Source organism: Phodopus roborovskii, unplaced genomic scaffold (assembly GCF_943737965.1).
Source record: "Phodopus roborovskii unplaced genomic scaffold, PHOROB, whole genome shotgun sequence".
NCBI classification, from domain to species: Eukaryota; Metazoa; Chordata; class Mammalia; order Rodentia; family Cricetidae; genus Phodopus; species Phodopus roborovskii.
Genome location: NW_026126433.1, coordinates 2560047 through 2586893, shown reverse-complemented (window position 1 = coordinate 2586893; position 26847 = coordinate 2560047). Strand labels below are relative to the sequence as shown.

General features: G+C 44.8%; 1 protein-coding gene across 1 annotated transcript; it reads left to right on the top strand.

The window, feature by feature from the left end:
• Nucleotides 1-25410, top strand: Acad9 (acyl-CoA dehydrogenase family member 9). Its single transcript, XM_051185806.1, has 18 exons — nucleotides 1-212; nucleotides 4125-4218; nucleotides 6444-6545; nucleotides 8246-8352; nucleotides 9111-9211; nucleotides 9990-10068; nucleotides 11027-11201; nucleotides 12863-12936; nucleotides 14332-14407; nucleotides 15988-16058; nucleotides 16279-16398; nucleotides 20008-20136; nucleotides 21737-21816; nucleotides 22683-22809; nucleotides 23031-23108; nucleotides 23521-23649; nucleotides 24288-24360; nucleotides 25109-25410. Exons 1-18 carry the CDS (start codon nucleotides 42-44, stop codon nucleotides 25207-25209), a joined length of 1887 nt encoding a protein of 628 aa, XP_051041763.1. The 5' UTR covers nucleotides 1-41; the 3' UTR covers nucleotides 25210-25410.
• The last annotated feature ends 1437 nt before the right edge of the window (nucleotides 25411-26847 follow it).

The following is a 26847-nucleotide window of genomic DNA, read 5'->3' as shown; positions in this document are numbered from 1 at the left end:
GGGAGCCTTCCGGTGTCTTTAAGCCTAATGTCAAGACCAGCATGTCTGGCTGCGGGTTCTTCTCTCGCGGTGCAGCGGTTGTGGCCACGGCGGCGACTGCTGTGCGAGCTTCCCGAGTGCCAAGGGTCTTCACGGTGACGCACCGCCCGCTGCACACCAGTCTGCAGAGCCGCTCTTTCGCCAAGGAGCTCTTTCTGGGCAACATCGAGCAGGTAAGGCAAGCCTTGGCTGCCTTTGTCCTGTTTCCACCTTCGTTGGTACCTGGCCGGAGTCCTTAAAAGACAAACACCCTAGAGGCTGGGCTCAGGGAAATGTGGCTTTAATAGGGACGCGGAGGATTTTGTTTTGAAACGGGATCTCACTTAAGTATTAGTCCAAGCTGGCTCTGGACTCACTCCGTAGACCAGGCAGGCCTTTATAGTTCACGACTCTCCTGCCTCAGTTTCCAGTGTGTTGATTTACAGTCGTGTGCCATCACACCTACCTTTCCAGCTATTCTTTGTCAGGGAAACTTGGGGAATCCTTGAAGAGGTGATTACGAAGACATCTTGTCCAGGCTGGGAAATGTGATTTCTAAGCAACTCACTCTGTGCGGCTTCCCTGGCTTCCCTTCAGGTCCGCGACTTCCTTCAAGTTTCCTGTACCCTTTCAGAGCTCCGGGGTAGCTTGTAGCAAACCCCGGCTATCACGTTGAGAGCGAGAAAGCTTTTTAATGGATTTGAATCGCTTCTTTTTAGTTGTGTGACTTTAGACAGTCTTCTCATAGTGTCTTATTGACTGCATTACAGCCCAAGACTTGGCTGCCCTGCTGGAACATACAAGTCAGGAACTTTGAAGTGTGGGAACCATTTTCCCCACAGCCTGGGGCTGAGGGTGCTGTATCTTGGAATCTCATGCTGTTCAAAGGTCATCACTTATTGTAAGCATTGAGGCGTGGGTGGAAAGGTATTCTGGCGATCGGGAGCCAAGGAATACCACAGGTCCCAGTAAGCATAGTAGCTCAGGAAGGAAGGCAGAGGTGGAAGGGTCTTGAGTTCCAGGGGCACCTTGTCTCAAAACAGCAGTCAACACAACCACCACCTCCACATAAAAAAGGACGGAACAACACAAACCACAGAGCAAACTCACGCTAACTTCACCTGGACTACCAGACACACTGGCCAACATCTGAAGATTGAGAAGCCAAAGAACTAACAAAAGCAGGTGAAGGAGAAAATGGTTTTCCAGAAGCCTGAGAACTGAAGTGTGTTCAGAACAAACATTGAGTACTTACCTGCATCAGATACCAATGATGGGTTGGGTAGGAATAGGAATGAGAGGCAATTAGTTATATCTGGCAACATTGAGATCACTATTGGCTGTTGTATGCCTAGCAAAGATGAAGGTTTGTAAAGTTCAATTCTATGGCCCTCTTTTCATCTACAGCCAGCCCCTTGATGAGCTAATTCAGTTTCCTAGCTTTAAATACCACCTTTATTCTTATGACTCAAATTTACTTTTCAACTTAAAAGAGTTCTTCCCTCAATTCCAGACTTCTGTCTTACTTTCTGCTTAAAATCTCCCCTTAGGTGTCTAATAAGCATCTTTGATAAGCGTATATGAAAACTCTCCCCTGGATCCCACCCACTCTTGCTTTTCCCAGCAGCTTGTTTACCATAGATAATGGAAGCTCTGTGATTCAGCACATTCTCCAGTGACATCTTGGTTCTTCTTACTCTCACAGTCCACATTGAATCCTATAGTAAGTAGATCTTTCTTTGTCTTCAAGTTATGTTTAGAATCTGACCACTCTTAGCAAGTTCACTGCTACTTTCTGGATCAATGGAACACAGTTCTCCAAGCATTTCTGGGCCTTGATCAGGACAGAGTTTTGAGGGAGGGAGTGTCCCAGCCATACGGCCAGTGGCTACCATAGGGGCAAGTGGGAGGTCCAATGGGTGAGGTTTGTGTGATGTAAGCAGACCTAGTTACAGCCACATGGCTTTTATAATTGACTTCTGCAGTAGAATTACTGGAATAACAGGTTCTGTTGTTTTACCGACTTGGAAGATGCTGTTAGAAATCAAGCTCTCCTCCCATGGCGTGCCTCATTCAGTTTTGCCTCTCATTACTAGAGGTTATTTTCCTTCTGGTCCCCAGAATCTCCCCATGAAGTTTCATTTTGCTTGCTTTGGTTTTGTTGGGGCTTTTTGTTTTGTTTGGGGACAATTATATTTATTTAGTGTTTTTGTTGTTGTTGAGACGGGGGCTTGATATGTAACCGTGGCAGGCCTAAGTTTCACTATGTAGACCAAGCTGGCCTTGAACTCACAGGAGTCCACCTGCCTCTATCTTCTGAGTGCTGGGATTAAAGGTGTACATCACCTTGCCTTGCCCCCTGAAGTTTTTAACCCTTTAATTATGTCTGAAGACCAGCTACCTGCCAGGTTTTCTGTTCTTGCCTAGTCTATCCACTGGGATAGGAATCACCTTCTCACACGGCCATTTGGTCAAGTCTAGGTGACCAGTGAGATTGTGAAGGTGATAGTTTGAGCTTTTGTACTCCAAGGAGTGGGCTGCCTTGTTCTGAGAGGTACAGAGAGGTAAGAGGGACCATGTTCTCCTGTGTGTCTACCTTGACAGTGGAGTGCTGGTGGGTAGCAGCATATTCCTTTAAGGAAGCTGTCTCTTGGAAGAGAACGATGATGCTTTTGTCCTTGGGCCAGCGAGGTGCAAGTGGATTCTGGAACACTGTTAATATGGAGGAATCAGGGAATTGAGGAATAGGACAGCAAACAGGGAAAATTGAGCGTTCCCCTGTGATGAGAGGAACCAAGGAGGTGGGAGACTTCTGAGCCTGGAAACTCGTGATCTGTCCCTGTTTAGTTATGGGTCCAAATCTATATCCCATACCAGGCAGCTATAGGGATGCCTGGATCTCAAGATGGTCACAGGCCCTCAAGCCATGTGGGGTGCTTTCATTAGCCGGCAGGGGATCCTTGCTAGTTGGCCACTAGAGTGTAGAGTAGTCATTCCTCAAAAGAAGGGTGTGGTGGTTTGAAAGAAAATGGCCCCCAGAGGGAGTGGCACTATTAGGAGGGGTGGCTCTCTTGGAGTAAGTGGTCTTGTTGGAGGAAGTTTGTCATTGCGGGGGCTGGTTTTGAGGCTTCACATATGCTCAAGATACCACCCAGTGTGACAGTCCACTTCCTGTTGCCTTCTGATCAAGATGTAAACAGCACCACATCTGCCTACTTCCCACCATGACAATAATGGACTGAATCTCTGAAACTGTAAGCTGCCACTCAATTAAATGTTTTCCTTATAAGAGTTGCCATGGTGTCTCCTCACAGCAATAGAAACTATGACAAAGAAAGTGGACATGAGAAGAGCTAGAATCTCAAACAGACATGTTTACTTCATGTTCTAGGACCTAAGTATGTCCTTTCTGACCCTCAGAGCTACTTTTCTCTGTTGAACAGGATTATGTGTAATATAGGAGAAACCACACTAATAGAGGACATGAAAGTTGGTCAAATCTAGTCACACAGGTAAAGTGTGGCTAAACTCAGGTTGAATTTTTGTACCAGGACCCCGCTGCCTCACATGTTCAATACAGGAAGCCAATAGCCATGCCCTAAGAAAGAGCTGCTCAAGGGTAGACGTGCACAGTGATTGGAATATGTTCTTACTGTTGGGAGCATTTGAGCTCACACGAAGATTGATGGCTGCTTTAATGAAGAATCCTCATATCCATTGTCTCACACAAATCTCAATGGAATCTTGGGGAAACATGATTGTCGATGAGAAAATGGAAGTATGCTGGAATCTGGCCTCAAAATTAATAAATAGCAAGACATCTAAATGTTAATCCCAGGCTGCTTGTTTATGGGACATTCTCAACCCTTGTTAATGATAACAAGGGTGAAAAATTAGGATTTAACTCACCTGCATGTGGAAGAAAAGAAATTCAATAGAGTCTTAGACATAAGCCCATCCCTGAAGAATCTTGTGAAGTCATGTCTCTGCCTCCCTCCTGGGCCCAGATGTGTAACCTAACACATTTCCCTTCCCTTCTTTTTGATAAACACTACAATGAGAAGTTCCTAGAAATTGAATTTGTCATACTTGTTTGTTACTTTTAGAAAGGAGTTTTCCCGTTTCCAGAGATCAGTCAAGATGAACTTAGTGAAATCAATCAGTTTGTTGGACCAGTGGAAAGATTCTTTAACGATGAAGGTTTGTATGCTTTTCTTTGTCATTGTCATTTCCTTTCCAAGTTTAATTGGGTTGCTTACATTAGAGGCACCATAGGGAGAGGAAGCTCTCAGTGTGGCTATTCAGTTACAATAGTTTCCACTCATAATAGGACCTTCAGAGATCACCCTGTTTAGTTAAAAAACACTAATCCAGTGCTCCTCTAGTCTCTATGGTAAGGAACCTCTTTGAGATGTTTCTATACTGCAGCAGGCTAAAACTTGTATATGAGACAATAAAAGTGAATAACTAGTGAAGATGAAAATAGCTGAGGCCAAGTAGTCAAACCTGTTAATCACATACTGTGGCAAAGGCCGTGTAAGATGACTTACATGTTTCTAAAGTTAAGTCTAGATCTTTGTACTGGGTGTTTTATGAATCAGTGATGATCTGCGGTCCAGCATTTTCTCGGGGACTGTTTGTTCTTCTGGTTTCTTCCAGTGGTAACATCTTGGATGACTCATCTAACATCACAAACAGGATATTGATACCAGTACAAGCCAGCTGACCTTACTCGGATTTCAAAAAGCTTAACATGTGCTGGTACATGTGTGTGTGTTCTCGTGTATTGCTACTGTATGTTCAGTTGGGAAGACACAGATAAGATTAGATTTTGAGAATTCTTGTGCTAGCTTTTTGGTTGTGAGCCTAGCCTTTAATGGCTGAGCCATCTCTCCAGCCCTCTTGTGCTATCTTTTTATGACCACATTTTACGTAGCTTCTACGGATCCTTGAAACATTTCATTATTTTGCCATTTCAAGAATGGGGGATGGTGTTTGGTGGGGCGGGCATTTGCTTTTTTTGGAGACAGGATCTCACTTAATTAATTTAGTTAGTCAGTCAGTTTGCCTCCCAAGTGCTGGGATGAAAGGCATGTCCAGCCAGGATCTCACTTTATAGCCCTGGCTGATGTTGAATCTTCTGCCATAGCTTTCCAAGTGCTAGGATCACAGATAAATGCTACCATAACCAGCTATGAATGTTTATTATTGGAAATATATCATGTATTATTAATATTTGCTGTTTTTTTTTCTTTCTCACACACACACACTCACACGCGCACACACATGCATGCACGCACTTTTACGTGTAGCCCTAGGTGGCCTGGAATTTGCTGTGTAGACCAGGTTGGCCTAACTCACAGAAATCCTTTTGCCTCTGTCTTCCATGACAAGAATGTACCAGTTTGTTAAGCACATATTAAAGTGTATTTGATTATTTACAGTGTGTTCATGTTTTACAAATTTTTTTAACTTAATATTTTCATGTCTCTTGTTTAAATGCCCAGGAATATTACTGATGGCTTAGGTTTCTACAGAACTGCTATGCTATGTTTAAAGTGCTGTGCCATTTTGCATTCTCATCAGCAACACATGAGATCTGGTTTCTCTGCCTTCTCTTTCACCTAGATTTGCACTGTGGCCTAACACTGGGTGGAACTAGGCCCAGACACTGTCTGCCCAGCGCTGTCTATCCTGATATTCCATTACATTTCTGAGCTGTGTACTTACTCCCTAATGTTTGAGAAGATACAGCAATTAAATTAAAAGTTTAGATGAGTGTGTGTATTACTGGCTTCTCATTCCTGCAGCAAAATTGCCAAGAAGCAACTTAGGGAGGAAGGGTTGCTTTGGCTCGTGTTTGGAGACTGTAGCCATGGAGGTGAGAGTGTGGTGACAGAAGCAGATCTTAGCTGTGTCTGCTCACTTTTCACACCTAGACAGAACCAGGAGAACAGATGGGTCCCCTTTCACTATAACCCAGGACCGCCTGTGGGGTGCTCACTGGCGAGGGCCTTCCCTCCTGAGTTAACGTCTTTGAACACTCTCTTAGAGGCACACCCAGAGCTTTGATTCCTAAGTCATTCCAAATTCAGTTAGGTTGACAAATAAAATGAAGAAAAGCATCATAGTATGCCTGTAGGAATCTGTGTCACAGAGTACATGGCACACTGCTGTTTTACATGACCCTGGTGACCAGCACCAACTCAGAAAGACTCACTTGGCATCAGTGAGTTCTTATGTGCCCTATGGCATAAAGTCAACTACATGCTGAGAGGTCCTGACTAGACAGCTTCAGATTTTAGACATTTTCTGCCATTGGTATTGGTATACTATACAGACACCATTCTGTATACTTCTATTTATATGAACATAGCTTATTTATTTTTTTCTTCTTGCTTAATCAAGATATTTGTTTTTTTCAGTGGACTCTCGAAAAATTGACCAGGAGGGAAAAATTCCAGTTGACACCCTGGAGAAATTGAAGAGCCTGGGACTTTTTGGCATACAGGTTCCAGAAGAATATGGTAAGTTAGAACAATGGCTGCTCAGCTATTTATCTGGCTCTTCAGCAAGTGCTTCTTATGCTGGCTTTTAAATACAGTCTACCATAGTCTTATGTACCAAATGCCATAAAAAGCTGTGCCTCTTATCTGCCTCTGCTATGGACACCTGCTGGGCCAGCCTTCCAGGTAGGACAGCTGAAAGGTTCTGGAGATGGGGGAGTGCAGTTGATAGCCCTCCTCCAGCTTGGTCAGCCTTCCTGGCTGTGAGCTGCTTATTTGGAGATGTGCTATTTTGCAGGGATGCCATTACTGAGGTTTTACACGGCAAGCTGTAGCAAATGGGAGCTATTCTTGGTCTACTACTTCCTTACCTGTTGTGTCGGCAGATACTAAAGTGTAAACTCCCTTCTACAGCAGAAAGTGGGCTCTCAAGTTTACAGAATAAGTGCATAGTAGTGCCAAATCTGGAACTGGTCCAAGCTGAGACACAGGTGAAAAATGCAAAGTAAGGGTGGTGCTTATTTGCCTTCTGTGGTATATTAACCTGGTTGAGTGAAGGGTTTAAAACTGTTAGCTAATGTGTCTTTTTTGAAACCCTATCACTTCTCAACCATATTACCAAGTATATGAAAACTTTACTGTCTGCAGATGCCTAAATTAATGCCCGATGCTGCTAGCCCTTACATTTGTGGTATCAGCACTCTATTTCTTCACTTGGCTTCTACATGAAGCTGTTATAGAGGTAACTCATAACTTGTCCATCTATACTGGGCATGAAGGTTGTAGTTCTCAAAGGACAGATGTCACTATCATATGCGGCCACACCAAATAATAGAATAAAAAGATGAGAGTACAGCAGCCCCCTCACTTAAAGTATTTTGGCCAAAACAAAGATGGGGAAGGGTGGAGTGGTATGGGGATGGAGGGTCAGGAAATGGGAATGCATGGAAGCCTGACATCATCAAGGTATTTACACACCTGTGAGGGTAACTTCCCTGGGTGTGTAGGCATGCAGCTCCCTCAATCGGACTCTGCATACTTAACCTCATGGGACAGACAGCTTTGTTAGTTACTGTCCTGGAAACTTTAAGCCTTACTTCTGTACAGTGTTCAGAGACACCTCTGGAATTTGAGGAGTAAATGTAAAGTATGTAAGTCCTTTATTGTTTTCAGTCCTTTTGTCTTTTATTGCCAGAGCGGTAATTCCCAGTTTTAAACTTCCTTCAGGAAACATGGGTAATATTCAGCAAACATTGGCAAGGTTGTGGGAATGTGGGCATGGGGAGATTTGCTATGACATCTTGTGGGTGGAGGACAGAAAGTTGCTTAACATAGTTCAGTGCATAAGGTGGCTTGCCCAACAGAACATGAACAGTATCCCAGGTGCTGTAGTGCTGTAGCAGAAGAGCCTTGACCAGCTGCCACCTGGCTTGTAAATGTCTTTCTGGTAGAAATAATTTGCAACTTACTGTTTTTTGTAGATGTCCATATTAACAACTCAGTTTCATACATGTTTCCTTGCCTCAGAGAAATCTGAAGATGTATGCAGAAATACTCTGGATAAGATTATAGATGATAGTTTTCTTGTGCCATTTTGTATTTTTATTTTTATTTTATTTTATTTTATTTTTTTGTGGTTTCTGCTATTACTTTAAAATTAGAAAAATAAAATGAATCTCTTTCCCTAGTTGGAGTCAGCTAGATTGGTCTGTCTTTCTTAGGTGGCCTAGGCCTTTCTAACACCATGTATGCTCGGCTTGGGGAGATCTTCAGCATGGATGGGTCTATCACCGTGACCCTGGCAGCACACCAGGCTATTGGCCTCAAGGTCAGTTGTCTGAGGTCATATTTGGTGCTTTATTGGAAAAATAGGAGGCAGGGGACTGTTTGTGACATAAATGGACTTGATAGCTCAGAGTCTAAAGAGCTGCACTTGTACCTGAGATGCTTTCTCTGAGCTGTCCTGTGTACACACATACCTTTCCTGACCCCTGAATTGAAAGAATGGTGGGGTGTGGGGGCAGCTTCAAAGGTGCACAGTTAGAAAAAGTTTCACATTAGCCAGCTCAGTTCTGCTGTATACAGGTGAAAGACAGTTAAATGAACTCAGCATCCAGCTTTGCAGCCCATGGTTGGGTGTCCAGACTGCAATTATTTAGCAGCAGGGTTGGGCTTGGGGAGTACAGCTTTGAAACTGTACACTTCCATCCTGGGCGAGGTTCTAGCATCCCCATGTGTGCATGCTGTCATCTAAACCATCCTGTCCATAGAGGAGAAACCCTCAGCCTGCAGATCATGTTGTGGAGATTTAGAGAAGAGTCATATCTCACCCAGGGTCACTCAGGAATGCACTGGGATAGGCAGGGATGAAAATCCTAGATGCTGATTCCAAAGCTACCACTGTGACTGCCCCTTGTGCATAAGTAGTGGGTCTTCTCTCAGCAGCTTGGCCTTCTAAGCAGTGTCTGAGTATGCTGCTTCTGAACTCACTCTGTTTTCTCTTGAGCGAAGTAAATATTGTCAACAGAGGGACTGCCCTCCAGTGCACCTCACTCTCATCTTCACTTGGTCTGTGTGTTCATTTAGGGGATCATCTTGGTCGGCAATGAGGAACAAAAGGCCAAGTATTTGCCCAAACTGGCATCTGGGGAACACATCGCAGCCTTCTGCCTAACAGAGCCAGCCAGGTGTGTCTCTTCAAAACGCCACCTGTATACTTGGCACTGACCAAGCTCCCTGGGACATGGAACTTGTGTGGAGTAGCTGGTTTGTATTTCCTCTTCTTGGAAGCCTTCAGAGAAATTGTGATGATTATCCTCTCTCTGGCCCATTGAAACTTACAGATGACATTCCCACAGCATCTACTAAATTAGTGTTTGTGGCTCACAAGCCTCTTGACATTCGGGGATGCATTCAAACTTCTGTGAGTCTTTGAGAGCACATAGGGAGTCTACATTTCTAGATTAGGAGCTGAAATTCAGAGAAGTTGTACCCAGTCCAAAGTTACACTGCGAGGATGAAGCAGACCTGGGCAAGACTCAGGTTCTGATGCAGGTCCATCTGGGGCCTTGCTTAATCTTGCTTCTCTTCATTTGAAATCTGGAAGCAGGATTCCTCCCCACACAGAAATTGATAAGCTCTTGTGGAGCCTACATTCCCATGTGGAAACTTTGGCCCTGACTGTTTCCACTACCACTTTTTTGCTTGTTATTCACACAAATCTTATTAGTATATGTTTTACTGGAGACTGACTACCTTCCTTGCTCAAGCATCAGAGTTGAAATGTAACAGACATGTTTTGTTTTGGTTTTTTGTAGTTGTTGGTTTTTTGTTTTTGGTTTTGTTTTTTTTTTTTTTTTTGTCTGACTCAGTATTTTAAAGGCCTGTCTTATTTCCAAGCCCTCAAAATTATTTAATTCTATTCCCAGTATTGCTCTCCCTCAGTCACATATCTCTGCCTTGCAGTGGGAGTGATGCTGCCTCCATCCAGACCAGAGCTACGTTAAGTGAAGATAAGAAGCACTTTGTCCTCAATGGCTCCAAGGTATAGCCATGACCTCATTGCCCTGTTTGGTTTAGTCTTCTCTGCCTGTGTGTGTGTCTGTCTTTTGCACATGGCACTGGATGTGCCACTGCTATATCAGAACAATCAGAGACATAACTGAGTGGCTGGCCCATGTCCCTTAAGTGGCAAAGCCAGGACTGGAGCAATGCAGTCTAACTCCACAATCTCATTGATTCTGTGCTTACAGCTGCTCTTGTGTGTTGATTTTCAATTCTGGAAAATTTCAAAGATGCAAAGTTTAGTGCAGTGCACTTCATGGCCCCGGTACCAGCCAGAGGAGTTACATACTCTGGTTACACACTTAACGGCTACACATTCACAGCTACACACTCACGGTAACACAATCACAGCCACTAGTCCCTCCTCTGTTGGCATCAGCACCTCTGGATGGCATCTTTGAGATTTCATCAAGAATTGCTTTGATAGAACACTGAAATACCATTAGCAAGTGGGGGAAAGAATAATAATGCTTTTTACCTAGTTAGCATTGAGATTTCCCTGCTGGCCTCTTACTCTTTCTCTCTGATCAGTTGTTTCCTTGAATCAAAAGTAAATCTTTCCCATCCATTGCAGTCTAGAGAGCACACACTTCTTCATCCCCATTCTCACTTTTGTCAGTTGCTAAGTAAATACAGTATATACAGTTTGTACATTTGCATTCATGCAGCAATGATAAAAAGGTTTAAGTCTGTCAGTGGTCTGGGAATGAGTGGAGCTCAGAGGCCATGTTAGTGTCCTTGGCTGTGCTCCCTCTGTGCTCTGGAGAGACTTAAGTTGTGTGTGCTCCTGTGTTCTTCCACACAGGCTTGGCTGATGCGGAACATTCTCCATGTCTTGCCTGCTGTGGAGCAGCTGCGTGTCTGGCCTGAAATGAGTGGGTGGATAAAGCTGAGAGGTGTCTAAGGATCTTTGTTTTTTTTTTTTTTTTCCCCCTCAGGTTTGGATCACCAATGGAGGACTGGCCAGTATTTTTACTGTGTTTGCAAAAACTGAGGTGGTTGATTCTGATGGTTCTGTAAAAGACAAAATCACTGCATTCATTGTAGAAAGGGACTTTGGCGGAATCACTAATGGGAAACCTGAAGAGAAATTAGGCATCCGAGGCTCCAACAGTAAGTAATGTGGCAGATACGCTTATTTATGAGCATGATAGAGAGACTGGAAAGACAGGTTCACTGTCCACTATGTTAACTATAACAGAAATGACGTTTAATTACTTGTGGTTTCAGTTAATCATTTTAGCAAAGTCAAATTAAGAATATGGTTGCAACTTGTGCTCGTTGGTGTATTCAGTATTGTTGATTCTAGGTGAGCAAGGTCAGTTGGAATCCCAGCCTTGGTAAGGCAGTAGTGGACGTCACACATCTAAGACGTGTCTTGGGTAAACATCCTGTGGCAGGCCACCCATCTTTCTTTCCTGAATTCCCCTTCGTCTTTCTTCCTGCTGTCCAGGCCAACCTTTCATTCCCTGGTCAGCCATCGCTTCAGTGGAGGCTGGTGTCCTGTTTGTTACCCTCTGTTCACCCAGTATGGCCATGGCAGTCTTATATTGTCCTCATGGTATAAGTTACCATCCTACAGGGTCTGTATTCCTGGCACATCAAGGCCCACATCTGTGTGCGCTATGTCTTTGGAGCTGAGCATTTTAAAGGTGTCAGTCACCTGTTGCCAGCTGGGAAGTTGGTGCCCTACAGCATACAGGACCTCAAAAAAGGGCCCAGGAACATGAAGTCAAAAGGAAAGGCATGTCTTCCCCATACTCAGTAGAGTAGCCTTTGAAAGAATAGCCAGGTCCTCTAGCTCATGTTTCCAACCCTTAAATATGACCAGCAGAGAGACAGGTCAGTTTGGTGGCATTCCACCCCATACTTTGCCAGAACAACAGTGGAGTGAAAAAGTATGGGGTCCAGCTCACAACATTGGCCTGACTCTCCCTTGAACCCTGACCTCCCTTATTCTGAGTCTCTCTCTCTCTCTGGTTCAACTTGCCAGCAGTTATATTGTTTATGTAACAGAACATGCAGGCAATACTACAGGGAGTATTGTGCAAGGGTACTGTTCCAGCCCCTGCCTCATCCTGGGAACCTTGCTTTCTTACCGTTTTACTCATACTCACCAGTGGAGCCTGCGTTTCCTTCAGGATCGCTGTAGTCCCTGGCTACAGTAGCCCTGTCTGTCAGACACCTTAGGATTTAGCTTACAGCAGCAGGATTTTATTCCTTATGGTTTGTGAATGCTTCAGCCTGAAGGGTGTTGATGAGTTAGTTTAGGTTGTTGTATGTCTGCACGCATCTGGTTTACTACATCCTTTCTGCTATCATCCCACCCAAGCTGGGAAGGTGCTACCCCATGGTACAGGGATATGGCTGTGTTAACATGGGGAGCAAGAATCCCATAGACTCTAAGGTCTGAGGAAATGCTAGTGCTCTCCATTTGCTTTTCTGTCTTTGGCTGTTTTGGTCGTTTCAATCTTTGTTAAATGTTACCTTACAAAAGCCTGGGGTAGCCTTTCAAAAGAATGACAGCCTCCCTTACAGCCCCATCTCTCTACTGTGCTGTTTATTTCATCACAACATTGATTGTGCTACCATGTCCTTGCGTTTATGGGTTGTCTTCTTGGCCAAAGAATGAGCTCTGTGAAGGCTGGAATGCAGCCATTCTCCCTTATTCTTCAAGATGCTAAATGAGTGACTAAGTCAGTCACAAGCCTGTAGGTCAGGCTCAGAATGGCTTGCATTTATTAGTCACGATCTTTAAATTCCCTGTGTTTTAGCATGTGAAGTCCATTTTGAAAATACCAGAGTGCCTGTGGAAAATGTCCTTGGAGAAGTTGGAGGTGGCTTTAAGGTAAGATGAAAGCCAGTATTAGTGAATGCTGTGCCATTTCAGTGTGAGTCTCATGTTCTGCCTTATTCTTTCTCCTGGTGGGCTAGCCTGTGCTTTATCTGAGGCTTCGTGTGGCTCTTGGGCATAGAAAATCAGCACCGTAGAGCCTGGAGAAATGGCTTACTGTTAAAGGAGAAATCTCATTTTAGATGAAGGGTCTTTATTCTCCTTGGAGATCTCCTCTTTCCTGAGTGAGGAATGGGGTTCCCCTCCCTAGTACATGAAAAACAGGCTGGTGGGCTCCACAGAAGCCCAAGTTCCCCAGCACCCTGTGTCTTAACTCCCTGCCCTAAGCTTTTCCTCTTATAGTCAGTTTTATACTTTAAAGATTTATTTTCTTGAAATAGAATAGAGTCTTGCCTGGAACTCACTATGTAGACCACACTGGCCAGAGATCCAGCTGCCTCTGCTTCCCCAGTCCTGAGATTAAAGACATGTGCCACCTAGTCAGCCAAATTCACTTATTTCTATTTTATGTATATATGCGAATGTCTACATTTGTGTGTGTGAATTGCATGTGTACCTGGTACCCGGAGAGGCCAGAAGGCATCTGATCCTGTGGAACTGGAGTCACAGGCTGTTGTAAGCCACCATGTGGGTACTGGAAACTGAGCCCATATTCTCTACAAGAGCAGCAAATGGTCTTAGCTGCTGAGCCATCTCTCTAGCTCCAGATTGACATTTTCTGAGAAATGTTTTATGTGACATTTAATATGCCATTTAAAAATACACGTGTCTGTCATTTTTAATGTATTGTCTGTGTGGATGAGGTTCACAGCATGTCAGAGCTGTGTACATGCCTGGCTCCCAGCTGTTGACTGTACTGGATCAGAAGAAAGGACAAGGAAAGAGGCAAGCAAGGTGCTAGCTAAGCCATCAGCCCCTGTCGTAGGCAGCTGGCTGCAGTCACTAGGGTCATCTGTGTTTGCAGGCTTGTCTGTCTATCCTGAGAAAGTTAATACCGCTCTGAACCACAGCTGTTTCGTCTGATCCAGAGATGGATCAGCACAACTGGAAAGTTCTTGCTGCTTGCAGCATAGTTCGATCAGTCTGGGTTTGTGTCCCTCACAGATGAGGAATACTGACAGGTGCATTTACAGTATGAGCAATGACTTTTTGTGTGGTCAGAGGGAGCCAGTGATGTTGATGGAAAGATAAAACAGTGACTAAGCCACCTAGTTTGAGGGTTAGAACTGCTTGCTTCTGGCCTGAAAACAGGCAGGGTGATTAACTTGGCCTGGATGCTGGCATGGAATTATGTAGACACTTTCCCTTGCTTTTATGAAAACAAATTGGGACAGCTGACACCCTCCACCTCCTTATAGTGCCTCTGGAACTTTTCCACCCTCCCTGCAGGTAGCCATGAACATCCTCAACAGTGGGCGATTCAGCATGGGCAGCGTTGTGGCTGGGATGCTCAAGAAACTGATTGGTACGTGTATACTTACTTAACTCATTGCTGTGACAAAATACTTCACAAAATAACAACTTTAGGAAGGGAGGGTTAATTTTGGCTCACAGTTTGCATGCCTGGTCCATCTTGGCAAGGAAGATGTGATTAGAAGACATCTCTATCTGTGGCTGCGGATATGTGAACAGCTGGCCACATTGTGTGTGAAGAAAGCAGGAGGAATGAATGCTGGTGCTCCCATGGCTTTCTCCTTTCCTACTCAGTCTGGATCCTCAGCTTATGAGCTGACTGCTCATATTCAGGGTGGCTCTTCCCTCCCCAGTTAAACTTCTCTGGAAATCCCTCACAAACAGTACCCAGAGGTGTCTCCTAGTGTTGTGATTTGAGGTTCTCAGGCAAACAGGTTAACACCGAAGATTAATCTCCATAGTAAGGAGTCAGGAGCAGCTTTTTGCAGCACCATCTGCATAGCAGGAATGTTTGTCGTTTCTGCTGGGTGGGCAAGGCGAGCTAGGCCAGTTAGACAGACAGCTTAAGTTTAGCATCTGGCCTTTGATTTAGGCCAAATGTATTCCTTCCCCAGAGCTAATATATTTTCATATTCTTCTGCTTTACTTACACACTAGTCAGGCATTCTGTCAGAAGCATAAAGCTTTGTTGCTCTATCCAGCACAAGCATGGTTGTTTAGTGAACTTTAGTCCACGAGCCAGCCTCTATGAAAACATTAGTGCTGATCTCACTGGAGCCCATGGCTCTTTGGGCATAGATGTTGGCTGTGAAGTGCTGGAAACAAACACAGCCTTGTGTACTTTGGGACTGTTAGAGTTAATGTAGGCCCGTGTTTGGACTCTTTCCTCTTTGGTTAGTAGAGAAACTGAGGCCCAGTGAGAGTGGTGGATTATACAAGCCCATGCATCATGACCTCAAGGCAAACCTGCTTGCTAGACTCAGGCTCCTTTCAGAATGCTCTGTGGCTCTCATCAGTGAGAGTTCTCACAGTCAAGAAACATGCAAGTGTAGGAACAATCAGAGGCCAGCTGCAACTGGATCACACCCGAGGGCGTGTTTGGGAAACAAGTTATAGGCAGAGTTAGTGCCAAGATAGAAGGCTGAGTGTCCCTCTGAGGCTCTTAGAGCCTGGCACTATCAACAGCCATGCACCTTGAGGCCCCAACCAGAGCTGTGACATGAAGGAACCCTTCATGTTGTGGTTGAGTATCTGTGGGCCCACTTCTACATCTCTCTTGGATGCCCTGTGCACCTGGTTTGTGCTAGATGTCTCTAGCCTTCCTCCTCTTTGTATTGTCACAGCATTTCTGTGAGCAGGGTGGTGTCTTAATAGAGATAGAGTGTTTCCCTCCACACCCTCACAACTGACTCAGCGTTCCATGTTCTTAACTTCCTGCCTGCTGCTTATAGGCCCCATGAGGAGCAAGAATTCCACCTCTAACCAGCTGTCAGAAAGCGGGAGACAAGGCTCTCTTAGTTCCTTCTGGGTGTTGAAGGGTCATTCATCATGTTGCTTTTAGGAAATCATTTTCCAGTATTCAAAAAACTCTTTTATGTTTGTTTTCTGCTTGACAACTCTGTTCTTCCTTAGAGCTGACTGCTGAATATGCCTGCACGAGGAAGCAGTTCAATAGGAATCTCAGTGAATTTGGTTTGATTCAGGTACTGAAGACTTTGATTCACTGGATGGGAAGAGGTTTTCGGTTACTGGCTCTCTGTACTGTGCCTGCGGGCAGGGACATAGGAAGAAAACTGTACTAGGCATTATTGCCCCCGGACAGCAAGGCTTCTGATGTGATTTGCTTCTTGGGAGAAGAGGTTAGGAGACTGAAGCCTATGCATGTTCAGATTGCTTCTGATTTTGTTTTTCTGAACATTTCAGGAAAAGTTTGCATTAATGGCTCAGAAGGCTTATGTAATGGAGAGCATGACCTACCTCACTGCAGGGATGCTAGACCAACCAGGGTTCCCTGACTGCTCGATTGAGGCCGCCATGGTGAAGGTAATCCCAGCTCAACTAAAGCTAGCACTTGGGGAAGATACAGCCTTTCTGATCCATGGCATTGTCAGCCACCTTCCTCCTCTTTTTTTTTTAATAGAATGGCTTGACTTAGGATTTGTGCCCACGCAGCTTTCTGACTTAGCAGGGCCTGAGAGTGAAGCTGGGAGAAGTGATATAGAGTGATGCTCACCTGAGTGTGAGTCTGCAGGACAGCTCACTGCTTCCCAGTATGGATGGTGCCCATTTTTACTGATTGATCCTAGTCTCTAGCACCAGGAAAAGACACAGATGGCAAGACTTTATAGCCATGTAAATTAGCTGGGCTCTCCTGGGAAGGAATGTCATTTTCTCAGAGTTGATAACCTTTCTTGATTGGAACTTTGTTTTATAACATGTTTAATGAGGTCAAGAATTTGATTTCTTTCTTCTTTCTTTCTTTCTTTTTTTTTTTTTTTTTTTTTTTTTTTTTTTTGTGTTGTTGTTTGTTTTTTAAGACAGAGTTTCTCTGTGTAGCTCTGGCTGTCCTGGAACTTACTCTGTAGACCTGACTGACCTTGAATTCACAGAGATCTACCTGCTTCCGCCTCCCTAGTGCTGGGATTAAAGGCATGCATGATTTCTTTTGGTGTGTGAAAGGACCAAGTTTGCTATTAGGCCGTATCCTGACTTTTCCTGAGTGTTGTTATTCTATCATAAGGGGTTCTAGAAACATAGCAAGTAGGAATGCTCTGAAACAACCTTTGGAGTGTACGACAGGCCCAAGTTTATATCCCTGTTCCTGGGGCTTCCTCAAACCATCCCTTCTCAAGGAGCTACTCCCTTTTCTGCACTAAGGATCCTGCTAGCTTTACGTCTGGGCCATAGCTTTGTCAGATAGCAGTAGTACTGCTTCAGTTGAATACTTAAGGGATAGGCAAGCAAATCTAGGATCAGGCATAGACAGAACCCAGTCCACAGCACAAAGCAATCACTGTCTTTACCTCTGTGGCATTGGCTGTTTCTACTCTTCTGTTTAGCCACCTTTCTGCCAAACGCATTAACTTTGGGTCATCACTATCAGTTGGGACTATTTCCATTGGTTCCACGGAGTTTCCTGATATGCTTACTTTAATAGCAAGAGCCTCTAAGTTCATTTTCACAACCCTCTAGCTTTGTTTTGTTTTTTTAATTTTTAAAGTATTTTTAATTTGTTTTTTGGTAATTTCATATAATCTCTTTTGATCATGTGCTTCCTCTTCCTTCAGATCCTCCCCCACTTCCTACCCACTCAACTTCATGTTCTTTCTCTCTTTAATCTCCCCGCACACACACACCCAATAACCCTGGAGCCTGGTTTGTGTTGTCTATCTACTGAGCATGGGGCTTGGGTGGAGTTGGGGTGCTATGCCAGTGTTGTTCCATTGATGAAAACTTTTTTCTCCTCTCCCAGCAGCAATCAGTGGCTTCCTGGCTAGGTTCTATTGGTGCCAACTTCCCTTTCTCCATGTTGGGGTTTTGTCTGGCTAGCACTTGTGCAGGTCTTACACATACTGTAGTTCCTGTGAGTTTATGTGTGTCCTATTGTGTCTGGGAACTATTTCCTTGAAGCCATCTACTATCTCTGGCTCTTACGGTCCTTCCACTGCCTCGTCCGCATTCATCCCTGAGCCCTAAGAGTAGGGCAGTGGTAAAGGCATTTAGGTCTGAGTGCTCCAAAGTCTCTCCCTCTCGTCATGTTGTCCAACAACCTTTCTTATTAACAATCAATGAACTGTAATAAAGAGGTAATTGTGGCTTTATTTACTAAATAGCTGACCATGGAAAGCTGTATCTGAGAGGCCAAAGAGATCAGTCCAGTCATCTTGGATTGCCTAAAATGGCAGTTTCCGGGGGATATGGATGCCTAAGTCTTGATGCCAGGGAAGACCTGGGAAAAGCACAAGTTGGCCATTATATACAAAACAGTGGAAGTGAGCTATGGAGCCTGGACTCAAATCCTAGATTTGCTATGCCCTAGAACAAGTCACTTAGCATCCCTCAGCCTCCATTGTTATCTACAAAATGGAGATAATAAAAGTATCAATATAAAATTGTTGAGAAAGCTAAAGGTGCTAATAAACAGCTTAGAGTACCCAACAAAACATGTCACCTATTATTGGTTAGTTTTATAATATTGAGGTGTAGTCAAGATAAACAGTAAAATTCCTATTGAAAAAAAAAGTCAAATATGTCAAATATATGTAGTAAATATCAATTTTCTGCTTGAGATTTTTTTTTAGGTTAGGGAAATTTTCTTCTGTTTTGTTGAAAATATTTTCTGTGCCTTAGACCTGGGTTTTTTCTCCTTCCTCTGTTTCTATTATTTGTAAATTTGGTCTTTTCCTTGATGTTTTATGCCGGGTTTTTTAAAGATTTAACTTTCTTTGACCATTTCTTCTGCCTTCAACTCCTGATATTCTGTCCTCCGTGTCTCATACTCTGTTAGCGAAGCTGACCTCTGAGGTTTTTTGCTTGACTTCTTACATTTTCCATTTTCAGTTTTATTTCAGTGTGGGTTTTCTTTAGTGCTTCTATTTCTACTTTCATGTCTCGAGCTGTTTTCATTATTTGTACACTTTGTGTTTTCACAGACTTCATTAAGGGTTATATTGATATCCTCTTTAACATCCTTGTTTTATGCTTCAACTATGTAGAATTTCTCAGGGTCCACTGTAGTATGGTTACTGGGTTCTGGGTGGGGACATGTAGTCTTGGATTTTTGTTCTGGTGTCTAGGCATTTGTAGTTGTGATAGTTGAGATAATTCTAGGTGTTGGCATCTGGTCTTGTCTTTGTTGGGTATGTGTTCTATTTTTTAGTTTCTTTTGCCCTCTCTGGATCTTAGGAAAGGATCTCTAGGCTGAGGGATGCCAGGTAGAAAGTGTTTCTATAAATTAACAGGTGACTTATTGGAATAGGAATGGGCTAGAAGGTAGGGTTGAGCAAGGGCCTTTTTAAAGCTATAATACACATACATATCAGCCCCACTTTAAACTGGCCCCTGGACTTGAATTCTGAAGAGAAATGCTGGGAGACGAGAGCCTGGAGGAATGGTCATTGCAGAGTCTGAGGTGGCTTTCTTAAGCTTAGGAACAGGGGCAGCTGTGTGCTGGGTGCAATTTATTTTTATTCTCATGTTTTCCTGGTATCTTCCAGCTACTGACTGATGTCCAAGAGCTGACCCTCTTCCACATGCTAACCCAGAGCTGAGTGTCTCACTCCGTAGGCTGTTCAGTGTAGACAGTGGTCATGAGCAAAATACAAGTCCATGAGGATGCCTGGAGTGGTCACTTCCGAAGAAGGGAAATTTGGGTGGATTACAAAGACAGGAGTTGGCACAAGAGGCGTGACAAGTCATGTTGGGGATGGAACACACAGTCTGGTCACTGGTCCAAGAAGTCAAAAGGACTTGCCTGTGCCTACCTGGAAATTTCCTCCTGGAACCACTCATCTCCAAGCTCAGAGTTTCCACACATTGTCCAGCTGCGTCCTGGACAGCAGCTCCCCACAGCTTAGGTCTTGCTCTTACTTCTAAGGGAATGTCTCATGGAGCACTCGCACCAAGCCCTAACCTAGTCTGGGTCTGTGGCAGGTGTTTAGCTCTGAGGCTGCCTGGCAGTGCGTGAGTGAGGCTCTTCAGATCCTTGGGGGCTCAGGCTACATGAAGGACTACCCCTATGAGCGTTTTCTGCGTGATTCCCGCATCCTTCTCATCTTTGAGGTGAGTGTCCCTGCTGACTGTGCTTCCCTGTATACCACCTTAGTGATGTCCCTCTGCTCCTTCCAGCCTTCATAGCCCTGAGAGAGGCTGCTAAATCTCTAGAAATAGCCTGTAATGATTCAGGGCAGGCTATATCCTCTGGTTGGACCCTCTTAACCGTACACAGGTGCTCCCACCGTCCCTTGGTTTGTAGCGGAATTTAGGCGTGGAAAGCCCAAACCGCCCCAAACAGGTCTCACTCCTGAGGGCCCTTTCTACTTGGGCCCATAGCTTCCCAGTGATGGCTGTAGTTTTGCCAAGTTCCTTCTGGCTGGGCAGGATTGAACAGATCTGTGGGAGAGTAGGGTTCCACTCCCAGCTCCCACTCTACTTCCATCCTATACTCTATAGGCTATGACTTTACTCTCAGTAAAGTGAAGTTAAGCTGACTCCTGTCAGCTCCAATGGAAGGTCTCCTTGGTCTTTTGGTCCCAGTCAACATCTCTGCCTTTTCAGTCAGTCACAGCCTAATAGCAGAAGGTGTGGCTCCCCAAAGTGCCAGGCATGTTTAAGTCATTTTGTCTTGGGGTTGCCTCTCTATTGGCCCTTTCTGCTAGGAGAGGCCTGGATTTCTCAAAGATCCTGGTTAGGTGGTGCAGTCTAACAGGATTTACTCTTGAGGCCATAATTCATAGATGGGCAGGGAAGTTTTGATGTGAAGCAGACTGTGTTCAGAGCTGGGGGCAATAACACAAGAGGCTCCATGCCCAACTTTTCCTCCCAGGAAAACTTCTCTCTCCTTGCCAGTCCAACTACAGGATGGTGCTGGCTGTGAAGCCTGGGTCGGTAGCCTACAGCTTCCTGTCCTATAGTAGAATTGTATTTGAAGCCTAGTAGTCCTGTCGGGTACTATAGTCTCTCTCTCTCTCTCTCTCTCTCTCTCTCTCTCTCTCTCTCTCTCTCTCTCTGTGTGTGTGTGTGTGTGTGTGTGTGTGTGTGTGTGTGTATCTGTATGCCTCTGTGTGTGTATCTGTGTATGTATGTGTGTCTGTTTGTTTCTGTGTTCCCCTGAGGAGCTTCCAGCTATTGCTGCTCAGTGGGTACTGCAGTCTGTGTGTGTTTCTGTGTGTGTGTGTGCATGCATGCATGCATGCACACGTGTGTGTGCGCCAGTGTGTCTGTGTGTTCCCCTGAGGAGCTTCCAGCTGTTGCTGCTCGGCTGTCTATAGCTTCCCTAAGGATTCTGGTCTAAATGAGAGCCATGGGTTGGTTATCTGTTCCACACTTTTTGTGTCCTGGTCATCACATCCCTCTATAACTCAGGGAGATCTGGTTTCAGTTTTACTAAGGCTTCTGGGACCTAGAAAAAGGTCTGGACTATGCAGGACAGGCTATGAGAAGTAAATGTCTCAGTGGGGGGGGGGGGGGGGGCATACCATCTGGTCAGCCTTATTACTCTTCCTGTGTGTTCCCTAATACCAGGCCATATCCTGCCTCTTTACCTTGCTCCCAAGCTGTTTCAGTGGCAGCCTCTACCATGTGGACAGTGAGTAGTGGCTGGATTTGTTCAGTCACAGATTACACTGCTGGGCTGCTTTGACCTTCACACTTCTGGCTGCAGGGAACCAATGAGATTCTTCGGTTGTTCATTGCCCTGACAGGCCTACAGCATGCAGGACGTATCCTGACCTCAAGGATCAAGTATGTGCTATTTTCTTTATCCTTTTTTTTTTTTTTTTTTGGAGACAGGATTTCTCTGTGTAGCTTTGGAGCCTGTCCTGGCCCTCATTCTGTAGACCAGGCTGGCCTCAGACTCACAGAGCTCTTCCTTGCCTCTGCCTCCTGAGTGCTGGGATTAAAGGCATGCACCACCAACGCCCGGCCCCATTGATTCTTGATTCCTACCAGACATCAGCAGCCAGAGAAAAGGGGTGGCCCAATCTTGGAACAGTGGGTGGGGCGTGCAGCCTGCACACAGGCTCACTGCAAAGCTGGCACAAGCAAGTACAGTATCATTTGCACAGTGGTGACAGGGTCTGGAAACCCACACCTCTAGTTTGCCCCTCACCAAAAGCAGCAGGAAGGGCAACCTGCCCAAGTTGTCTTCATTGCCTTTAGAGTCACATTATCCTCTAGGCACATTTAATGCTATCATCCCCCTCCCTTGCTAATGCTCATCTCCCACATTGGAGGGTCGCTGGTGTTTGGAAATGTTTAGTATGTTGACTGCAATGCTGAGACATCCAGAAGCTAAGGAATGAGAGGTGGTGAGTTTGAGACTAGTTTCTCTTCTCTGCCCCTCCTTATTTCTGCTGCCCTCATTTGAGAGCAGAGCAATCAGATCCCTGCTGGAGCCCACACACAGGCTGCTAATAGGATTTTGCAAACTCCTTAACTGTTTGGAAACTGGCCATATAACAGGCTTTCCATGCCAGGAGGAGAAAGCCACCCCGCATGGAACATACATGCTCAGCTACAGAAAAACACAGAGTTCCATAGTGCCATACTTTTGGTCAGTGGGAGCCAGCTGTAGGGTCTTAAATCACAAGACTGTGAACTTCCTGCAGAGAGCTTAAAAGAGGCAATGTGAGTACAGTCATGGAGACAATTGGTCAGAAGCTTCGGGACTCGCTGGGCCGAACTGTAGACCTGGGACTGTCAGGCAATCCTGCAGTTGTACATCCCAGTCTTGGAGTAAGTATGCCCAGCACCTATACTTCCCACATTTGGGCCCCCTTCCTGCAAGGTATTCCCAATGCAGAAGGATGTGACTAGTACCTGGAATCCTCCAGGAAAGTGGGGAACATCAGATGCCCCACCTTGTCACTGCCCTGCCTCCCTGGAGCTCCAGACTGTGAATCTTGCAAACATAGGAAGAGATACCGAGATACCAAGTCTGTCTTCTTCACTAATAGGACAGTGCCAACAAGCTTGAGGAAAATGTGTATTACTTTGGTCGGACTGTTGAGACCCTATTACTCCGTTTTGGAAAGGTAAGTGGAATGGATTATTGCCTCCCCTACTCATACTCCCGTATGGTCAGCAGCCATGGAATGAACTACTTTGGGCCATTGACCACCTATGAGTGCAGGCCTAGAACAGAAATCTTGATCTCCATGGGGCTGGAACTGCTAGCCAGGACTTCTGTGGAGGGGCCCTGCTAGGTGAATTATTCATAGTGTTCTAAGCACCTTCCAATAAGAGGGTGGCTCTCTGGAATACCTGGAGGGGCCACCTACCTGGGGCTGAACACAAGGGGTTAATCTGTGGGGAGTCTTCCTGAAGGTGTCATTGAGTGCACTAAACACCAGACAAGTTCCTGAGACCTGTTTAAGCCTTGACATGTGACCAAGTATAGAGAAGGGAAAAGATTCATTGGTCACCACTCTGGACCTCTGTCCACAGACCATTGTGGAGGAACAGCTGGTGTTGAAGCGGGTAGCCAACATCCTCATCAACCTGTACGGCATGACAGCCGTGTTGTCACGGGCCAGCCGCTCCATCCGGACTGGGCTCCCAAATCATGATCATGAGGTGAGTGTTGCACAGTCTACGCAGGAAACATTAAACAGAAGCCATAATGAGTTTGTCAGGGTGTGGATACTGGGACAGGCCCTTTATCCACTGTGCTTTAATGAAGCCTGGAGCTGAAGAAGGGAGACATTGGGCAGTTTAACCTGTTGGAGAGTCCTGCACAAGAGAGACTGAATCTCCAGCACTAAGTGGTTGTTGCAGATATGGGTGGATGAGTTTGTGGTGCTATGGCTGACCATGTCAGTGCTACTTCTCATCCTGGCCTTTAGTTTTGTACAGGAGACAGAAGATAGGTGAGTGACAGGCCCACCCTCATTCACTACCTGCACTACACTTTCTTCACCCTGCAGGGGGAAGCCAATTTAGTCACTAGCAAGTCCTGTTTACATTTACCTGGCTCTTGACACACAGAACAGTCCATGGGTGCACACTTCACAGATACAGATGCCATCTCAGAGACCCTGAGGAGCTTGCTCCTGGTCAACATGCATTTGGTTGGGTTGATGTGTAACTTCTGAGCCAGGCTTTTTTGCTCAAGATGTCATCATGCCTCGTGTGGCAGTAGGCTGGGTGTTTGTGAGTTCAAAGATCAACGTCAGAGCTCTCAGCTGCTGTCCTTTCTGACCTTGGTTCTCTAGGTTCTCTTGGCCAACATGTTCTGTGTGGAAGCTTATTTCCAGAATCTCTTCAGCCTGACTCAGCTGGACAAGTGTGAGTGAGATGGCCTATGGGAAAGCAAGTGCCTAGGTCCAGCCACCATCAATAGCTGTTGGTGCTTTATTTCCTCCCATCCTCCTGCCAGGAAAGTGGTTTGGGCTCACAGTAGAGGCTTGCCAGATCAAGTACATCTCTGAGGCCTCCTATGTAGGATATGCTAGTGTCTGTTTAGGAGAGGTCCCGAAAGAAGGCGGTGTCATTATGCCTGTCTCTTTAGCTGTAGACTCTAGCCAAAATGGCTTATGGAACTGCAGTATGCTGTAAAGGTAGTAAAATGGCTTCTCCCAAAGCCTCGGCCCTGGAAGACGTGTTAATTTAGGCCAGCTTCTTTATCTGAATGGTTTTTTTTTTTTTTTTTTTTTTTTTTTTTCCTCTTTTGTGACTGCCTGGCCATGTTTTGAAATATAACCAGTTTTTCTTTGACATGGCAGTCTAGCCCTGTTGCTGGTTACAGTGGAGAGGGCCATTACAACCCTTACTGAATGTAGCCTGTGGCTGTAGAACCCAGCCCAGGGGCCTTACATGGCTTTCAGGACTGTAATATACTGTGGAAGGTAGTGAAACAATCTTTCTAGGAGCCAGTTACCAAGTAGGGCCTTCCCACATAAGACCTGAGGGTCTAAAGTTTATCCTTGGGTACAGCATTCCAGTGGGGAACTAACTAAGGTAAAAAGCACACTCCTTGGACCTGTTTGTGTTACCATATTGCAAAAGGATTACCTATGACTTTCTCCTCTCACAGATGCTCCAGAAAACCTGGATGAGCAGATTAAGAAAGTGTCTCAGCAGATCCTTGAGAAGCGAGCCTACATCTGTGCCCACCCTCTGGACAGGACATCCTGAGGCTGGAACAGTGCCCTGTACCTACCACCTAGCCCAGGTTAACGTAATTCAGCATCTTCAGAAGACTGAAACCTTGGAGTCATCCTTGTGGACTGTATATCATTTGTACACACTAAAGCAATTATCCTGGGAAAGAGCAGTAGCTGGGTTTTGACCTGTAGGCTCTGCATCTAAAGAGATCCCATCTTCTGAAGGGGAAGGGGGGGGGGAGGAAAGAAGGAAGAAAGAGAGGAAGGAAGGACCATATTGTTGAAGAAAGAGTGAAATAAAGATAGGATCAGATTGCTGGTGGCCGTTAAGTGTGACCACATCATCAATGATCTCAGTGGGAACGGCTCATCTCTGTGGCACAAGGCTCACAAGGAACTGAAGTGTGGGTAGCCGTTCCTATTAAACCATACATTGAGAAGAAAGCTGAGTCCATACCACCTACTGAAACCGTGTGTAGTCTGAGGATCCATCTAACAGAAAAGAATGAAAAATGTAACACACAGTTCATATCCCTTCTAGACTTCATGTCCTTCCAATCCATGACCATGAGAGGTCTTAACAATAAAGTTTCTTGGATGTTCTAAAGTTTGTATTGAGATCTTTCACTTCTTTTGTTGGGATTATTCCAAGAGGTTGGTTAGTTTTATTTTAATAGAATGCTGATTATCTTTGATAATCTCATTCATGTAAGTAATGTATCTTGGTCATATCTACTCCCAGCTTCCCTTTTTTATTCCTCTGGCATCCCCAACATGCTCACTTCCCTACTTCTTTATTTTTATTTTTTTTTTTTTTTTACCCCAACCCTCTGAGTCTAATTAGTGATGCATGGGAATGTTGACCTGGAAGCTTGCTCTTGTGCATCATTTCCATCCTGTCTTCAGCAGCTCTCTTTAGGCCTTGGGAGGGGGTTGATATAGATGCCCTGTTGAGAGCCGAGGACCCAGCAGATCTTTCTAGCTGCCTGAGTGTCAAAGATTCTCCACATGCAACACTCAGATCTAAAAGTCAGTGTTACTTTGTTTGTTTGTTTTTGTTCCCTCTTGCTTAGTATTATTTTTTTTCTGAAGCCTCATAGATATTTTTTACCCTCTTTAGTCTGAAGTATTCCTTCAAGTATCTCTGAGCTAGACTGTGGTCATAAATTCCTTCAATCTATTTTTTTCAAGTATCTAAAAAAAATATTCCTTTAATTGTGACATACTTTTGCTTCATATAGAATACTGGGTTGGAAGTTATTATTGTTAAGTATTTAAAATACATCATTCCAAGATCATCTGGCTTTTAAAATTTCCGTTGGTTAGGTTAATCTGGTGGACCCGCCTTTATCTGCTGTGGTGTTGGTGTTTCTTTCTTGCCACTTTGAACATACTTAAAAAAATTAGTGTATTGTTGTACTATTATATACTCTGACAGGAAATTTTTTTTTTTAATGATAACTGAAGAGGTGAATTTTTTTTATTTTATATAACCAAGTCCATTTAAATGAAAATAAATATAGACAATCTTTGGGAATTTGGGCGTCGTTCTTTTCAAACTACTTCCTGCTGGTAACGGGCGCTGTCATGGGGGATTCTAAGAAGATGCAGAAATCCTGGCTGTAGTCTTCAAGGCTGCTTTGTCCAGTTGTTTTGAATGTAGGATCAC